General features: G+C 36.7%; 1 protein-coding gene across 1 annotated transcript in view; it reads right to left on the reverse strand.

Annotated features, from left to right (window-relative positions):
* Nucleotides 1-4,338: 4,338 nt before the first annotated feature.
* The window catches only part of Fkbp14 (FK506 binding protein 14), a 13,963-nt gene continuing 11,100 nt past the window's right edge, over nt 4,339-7,201 (reverse strand). Inside the window, exon 4 of the mRNA XM_004626515.2 lies at nt 4,339-5,133. Within this exon, the coding sequence (XP_004626572.1) occupies nt 4,975-5,133 (159 nt within the window). The 3' untranslated portion in view covers nt 4,339-4,974. The remainder of the gene's footprint in view (nt 5,134-7,201) is intronic.

The following is a 7,201-nucleotide window of genomic DNA, read 5'->3' on the forward strand; positions in this document are numbered from 1 at the left end:
CATGTGGTGCTGGGGGATTGAACTGCAGTCCCTGTGCTTTGCCAAGCTTGTTCCAAGTAGGTGCTTTAGACCACTGAGCCATCTCTCCAGCCCCTCTCATATTATATCTAATAGGCTGTTTATCCATCATCCAAAATGCTTGGGATGAGAAGTATGTCAGATTTCACAGTTCTCTCCTTGTAATATTTGTGTAGACTACCGGTTGAGCAACCCTAATCTGAAAATCTACCATGCTCTGCAACCTGAAGCAAGAAATTATCACAACAGAGACAAAGATGAAAGAGGTCAAAATAATATTTTATTTTTAGTGCTAGGCATTGAACCCAGGGCTTCACACATGCTAAACAAGCACTCTACCACTGGATTATACCCCTCAAGCCCCCCAAAGTTCCCTCCAAATAAAGATTCCAAATCCATATGTCAGAATGTATGGATTTCATACATTTAGGGGGGTTACAACCAGGACAGTTGAGTGCTCCTGCCATTGTGTGAGATCTGTCTCCCTCTAAACCTAGTAAAAAAGTCTGCACATTTCCAGTTGATGTCTGAAAGGGGAGGGGGTGAGAATATGCAGATTTCATTGCACTAAAGGGAATACAGAAATCCTACTATTAAGAATACTTATGGGGCCGGGGAGATGGCTCAGTGAAATAAGCACTTCCCTGGTAAGCACAAGGGCCTGAGTTGAATCCCCGGTTCCAAAAAAACAAAAAACAAACAAACAAAAAAAAAAAACTTATATATAAGATGGAAGTACTATACTACTAATGCTTTCAACTGCACATGTGAATTTATAATTATGCTTGACAGTTTAGATTTTATTTAATTTATTTTTATTTTTTTAAATTTTATTTGTGTGTGTGTGTGTGTGTGTGTGTGTGTGTGTGTGTGTCCAGCTCAGCCCACCAGGGGGCGGGGCTGGCTGGCATGTGGTGCTGGGGGATTGAACCGTGGTCCCTGTGCTTTGCTAAGCTTGTTCTAAATAGGTGCTTTAGACCACTGAGCCATCTCACCAGCCCCTAGATTTTATTTTTAATCTTTTCTTTATTTTTTATTTGGTACAGGGTCTCACTACACAGCTTGGACTCATGATCCTTCTGTCTCAGCCTTCCCAGTGCTGGGATTATAGGCATGCACCACAAAGCCTGGTTTCAGGGCCGGCATGGCATGCCTGGAGCTCTGGGTCCTGCATGGCATGTGGTACTGGGGATCAAACCCAGGTCCTTGCACTTGCCAGGCAGGGCACTTAGACCACTGAGCTATCTCCCCAGCCTGACATTTTAGATTTTTAACTCATGCTATGGTAGATACAAAACAAAAATGGTCGGGTGTTCACCATCTCCAGAAAAGAATTGTTATTCTTCCCTAGGGTTATTATAATACTAATTTACTTTTTAATAAAAAGGTAAGAAAAGTTTTTTCCCATAACATGCCATAGCATTCCTTCTTCTTTTACAATGTCCAAACACTGAGAAGTTAACCATATACTTAACTCAGTGAGGAGATACAGTAGCAGGCTGAAATCTTAGCTATAACCAATATCCTATATCATGAGTAACAGTACAACTTCATTCCTGTGAAGAAAAATCCAAATGGCTAGTTGCTTCATGTGATGAGAAATTGTTGTTTCTTGTTACTTTTATGGCCATTCAACAGTTCATGTGATCAAATACAGCATTTTATAGCACTTATTTACTCAGTAGGCATAAACCATTGTACTGTCCACTTGTTATATACATAATAAAATCCCAAACCAAAACAGCATTAAGAACCACCGTCCCCTCCTCTTCCCATAAAAATCCCTGAAAAAAAAATGCTTTCTCCTTTGTTAAAAGTTCACTATTGATGATCACTCTTAAGTCTCAAGGCTTAATGTTGACTTCAGAATAGTTTAAACCAAACCACAGCTTTCCTGACAAATATACTTCAATAGAGCATACAATCAGAGGCAAATTCTAAGTGTCACTGTACCCCTTTCCTTCCATTACCTGTCAATCTTCCTCACTTGTTCTTCCGTAAAACCTAGATAACGAGAGGGCTGGTATGTCACTTTGTGGTCAGACACGTGCTTCGCATGCACAAGACTCTAGGTTTCAACCCCCATCCCATGCCTCAAAGAAAGAAAGAAAGAAAGAAAGAAAGAAAGAAAGAAAGAAAGAAAGAAAGAAAAGAGCAATAAAGCTGTTGAGATTAATGTTTTAAGATTTTTTTATAAAATCAGTTATTTCCCAAATAAACTTTATTTTTGAAGACTACCACAATACAGTTATACAAATCCAAACATCACAAACAGAACAGTATTGAGTTAAATTACATACATGTGAAGTCAGAGTTCATGTCTGAACACTCTCATGCTACTGGGAGGATGTGAATAGGCTATAACAAAAGGTTGATAACTGAAGAACAACCATAATGTATGTATGAGGTTTTGTGTTCAAATATTTGGATAAGAATTGATGCAAATTCATACAAGATGATTAAGCCAAAAAAATTTTTTTTAACTCGTTTTTCTCTATCATATATGGCACTAGTAATGTCTACACGAAGCACCATAGGACAAGCTACCTTTCCACATATGCAATGTAAGGCTTTCTGTATCCTGGGTTTCTTCTGTACCTCTCCAGGTTCAGGAAGACATTAGTGACAACTTGCAAGATGGAGCTGCTTTCTTCAGAGAAAGACATTATATTCTTCCCAAGAGCGTCATGTTTTAATGAGAAAAATCTCAACATATAATCAGCGAAAGTGGTCCCCATATTATGTAACTTTTTATCATCCTTTAAAATAAAAACTATGGTACCAAGCAGTAATACAATTTCTAAGACATTTACAAGAAATCTCTCACTGTTGGGATATCTGAGGCCATTCAGAGCTAACCTCTAAAATCATTTTGTAAAACCAAAGCCATTCCTGAATCATGGGGAGAAGTCTCATACTCCAGAGCCAACCAGAAAACCCTCCTCAAAAGAGAAGGACCCAAAGTCAACAACAGGCAGCAAACCTGCGAGAATTAGGCCTAAGGGATTCAAATAAACTTGCCATGTTTTAGTAGAAGGCAGTAAGAAGACATTGAATTAGGGGACTGAAAACTAGTTCTACAGATTAGCTGCTGATGTTGGGCATCACCATTAGTCTCTCTGAATGACAATTTTCTCATCTATAAAGTAGGCAAAGGAAGTATTTTTTTTCATAGACTTCAGAGTAATGAAAACCAAAGACGACAATGCACCTTCAGAACTGGAGGTGAGGCTTGGTGGTAGAGTGCCTGCCTAGCACACAGGAGGCCCAGCACCATGAGTAATAATAGTGCACTTAATATGATTTTGTGAACCATAAAGAGCTGTTCTTAGTAAATAGAGACTTAGAGACTTTTAAGTATTAAGAATAAAAGAAAAAACAACAACAAAAAAAAAGAATAAAAGACATTTTTTTTTTTTTTCCGGAACCGGGGATTGAACTCAGACCCTTGCGCTTGCCAGGGAAGCACTTATTCTACTGAGCCATCTCCCTGGCCCCTAATAAAAGACAATTTGAGATAAAACCGTAAAATTATCCCACTTTTTTAAACCCACAATAGGCACTTATTCCACAGTAGCTTCTGGACATCTGCCTTCTGTTCCCCCACCCTGGTGCTGAGGATTGAGCCTGGGACTTTGCACTTGCCTGGCAAGCATTCCCCCACTGAGTTATGCCTCCAGTCTTTTTTATTTTACTTTGTGATGGGCTTTTATTAAATTTCCTAGGCTAGCCTTTAACTTGAGATCTTCCTGCCTCACCCTCTGTAGTGCCTGAGATTATAGGCGTGCACCACCATGCCTGGAGCTGCTTCATGAGAAAATTCTGGCTTTGTAGTTTTACTTATGATGGAATGTTATTACAATATTACATACTAGTTGAGGTTTGTGCTTATTTATTTTCATTTGTTTATTTGTTGCACTAGGGTTGGAACTCAAAGCCTTTACACTGAGCTCTGTCCCCAAACCTCTTTTATTTTGTGATACAATCTTAATAAATCACTAAATTCCCCATTACAAAGGATGACTTTGTAATCCTTCTACTTCAGCTTTCCAACATACTTGGATTATAGGACTGTACTACCATGCCTGACTACTTGTGTTTTTCCTCCTTAAAGGACCATGTGGGTAAGCTACTATCCTTCAAAACTAAACATTAAAGCCAAGTGTGTTGGCCCATGCTTATAATCCCAGCACTGTGGGAGGCTGAGACAAATGGACTGCAAGTTCGAGCCTAGCCTTGACAATTCACACTTAGCAAGACCCTATCTCAAAGTAAAAAAAAAGAAAAAGGCAGGAGATGGATGTTAAATCCGCAGTACTGCCAAAAAAGAAAAGACATAAATAACCTATTATGTTTACCTTAGTAGCTCCATTAGCTATTATGAAAAAGTCTTACTTAGTTTTAGTCCTAAGCAGAATGTTCCAGTGCACACATACCCACAAACTGTTCCTCCCTTCTGTGTTGCAATAAAGCAGTAACTGCAAGCACAAAGTCTGCCATTTTCTTCCTGTCTTCAAGCAGCGACTCCAAAACAGTTCAAGACAAACTGTTTCATTATAACATGAAAACAACAAGCTTTGGGATATTGTAAAAGGCTATTTAAACGTCAGTATCTAACTCTGAGAATATAGAGGGAAGTAGAAATACAAGCTACCGATTTATGCAATAACCTGGTCTTACATGGTGGCATGTTGGTGGTGGCAGTATTTCAAAATTACAAATGGCACAATACAAGGGTGAAAAATGGTCCAGAAGTCTACCGTGCAAAAACAAATTGTTTCTTCCTAATAACTTACCAGAAAGAAGTATTTAGAAACCCTAAAGAATTCTTTAAATAATCGTCAGAAAAATAATATAAAAATTTTAAAAAGCAAAACCAGAACATTTCAGTTTTTTCCTTTAAAGACAACTGCCTTCTCTTTAAAGATAGATGCTATATGAAGTAGGAAGACATCACTATAACTCGTCATGTATATATGTAAATTCTCTGGCAGATATAAATCCATCTTTGTCTTCATCTTCTTTATCAAAAATATCTTCCACCAAAATATCATGATGACTTTCATTCACTAGCGCGCCATGCTTTTCAAACTCCTTCTTTAAATACATTTTCACCTATAAAACAATGGTCCTCATTAATAACTTTTATTCAGAACATTCCTACACTAAGTCCATCAGCATCATAGCTATGGACTAGTAGTTCACTTAACCACCTGTAACAACTACTAAGCAACTACTTTATGAAACATTTCTAATGATAGTAAAAGAACTATAAGATATTATTGCCATTAAAAACTGTTCCTGCCCAGCAATAGTAGAGACATGAAATATTGCCCAGTGGCAAAAATAGAGCTTATATCATACATACAATCCTTACACCAAATACAAAATTTTTATTATCTCAAAACCATACCATGAAACCATACCATGAAAACATCCTATGATTTTTATGTTTGTTCATTTAAACTGGAAAAATTGCTTTTATTTTTGCTGATTTACACCAGAAAATCAACATTTAATATAATAATTGTTTACAACAGACTACAAACATTTAAGTTCTTAAGTTGTACATTAATGCCCTATGACTCCAAGTTATATTTATTATTCTCATTCAAGTCTGAAGAAAATGATTATTAAATTCTACAAACTACTGTAGAATGGCGTAACATTTAGTCTAAGAACCTTGTATAACATTTAGTCTAAGAACCTACACTCACGTAAGAATTCAGAATAATTAGTACCAAACCATCTTAAAGCCTGATTATATTCCTCATTCAGGATACTTGTAGTAAATTTGAAAAATTAAACTAGGGTACATCTATATCCTATAAAAATATTTCAAAACAAGAGTAAACACTAACATTAAAATTTCACTAAATTTCAACTTTATTATGGTATCTTATTCAAGTTTTCAAAATCCTGTTTACTGAGATAATTAAAAATAACTGGATGTAAAGTTTATTATTAAAGTTTGTCTAGTAGCTCAAAATGGCTTCAGAATATAACTTTTAAATTATTCTACATATTACATTTTTTCTGAGGCTAGGCTAATACATACCATGACAAGACATCTAGGCTAATACATACCATGGCAAGACATCAAAACTACTAAATAAAATATACTTTTAAATCAAATACTTCATTAATATCCCTGAAATTATCAACATCATTACCAAGAATCTTCCAGCATTTTTAAGATTTTATTTCTTTTTTTTTTTTTTTTTTTTGGTGGAACCGGGGATTGAACTCAGGCCCTTGCACTTGCCAGAGAAGCGCTTATTCCACTGAGCCATCTCCCCAGTCCCTTTAAGATTTTATTTCATAAATATAGTTTTATAGCTTAACTTACAGAAGGAAAAATACCTACCGTGCCTTTTTTTCTGGTCCCTCACTGAGCAAGGTCATTTTAAAACCAATTATGCTGCGTGTTTCCTCGCATAATAAAATCAATAATTTCTCTTTCGCAAACTAAGAAATATACTAACCAAAAGCTAATAATTTTGAAATGCTATGTCCTCTTCAAAACTTTCCAAGTTTTTCTAATCAAGATATTTTAATCATTTATGTACTTGAATCAAACTAAGTAGAGAAAACTATATTATGCAAAAATAAAAATCACTTCCCAGTATGCTAGGTTAGAAAAAAAAAAAAAAAAAAAAAAAACTATTCATTTTCATTTGTGTTCCATTGAAGACATTACTGAAATCTGTCCAGTGTTTTATTTTGATGTGTTCTACTATGGAATTCTTTAAAATTTTTATTTGTGTTGTTATTATTGTTTGCTTTTTTAGTGTTGGAGATGAAGCCTAGGGCCTGAAGCATGTAAAACATGTCCTCTACAACTGAGATACTCCCCCATCCCAGAATGTTTTAAGATGGCTTATGGCTAGAGTTCTGACTTTCATTTGGATTCTGTTCTCTTTCTGTTTGGAAGTACTTTTGGTTGCAGCCTTCTAAGAACAATAGCCCAGTTGCCATCCATTATGGCTTAGATGTGGGGTGTCCTCAAGGGCCTCGTGAGCTTCGGGAAGGTGACTGCATCACGGCAGCTGCTGTGCTCCTCAGTGCGTCCATCCACATGGGAGTTCAGGGCTAAATGTGCCTTAGCTGGTGGGGCCTGGCTAGAGGTGGGTCACTGGAGGTGTGGCTTAGAATGCTATATTTCTCTCAGCCCTCACCGCGT

Source organism: Octodon degus, unplaced genomic scaffold (assembly GCF_000260255.1).
Source record: "Octodon degus isolate 3935 unplaced genomic scaffold, OctDeg1.0 scaffold00015, whole genome shotgun sequence".
Classification (NCBI taxonomy): domain Eukaryota; kingdom Metazoa; phylum Chordata; class Mammalia; order Rodentia; family Octodontidae; genus Octodon; species Octodon degus.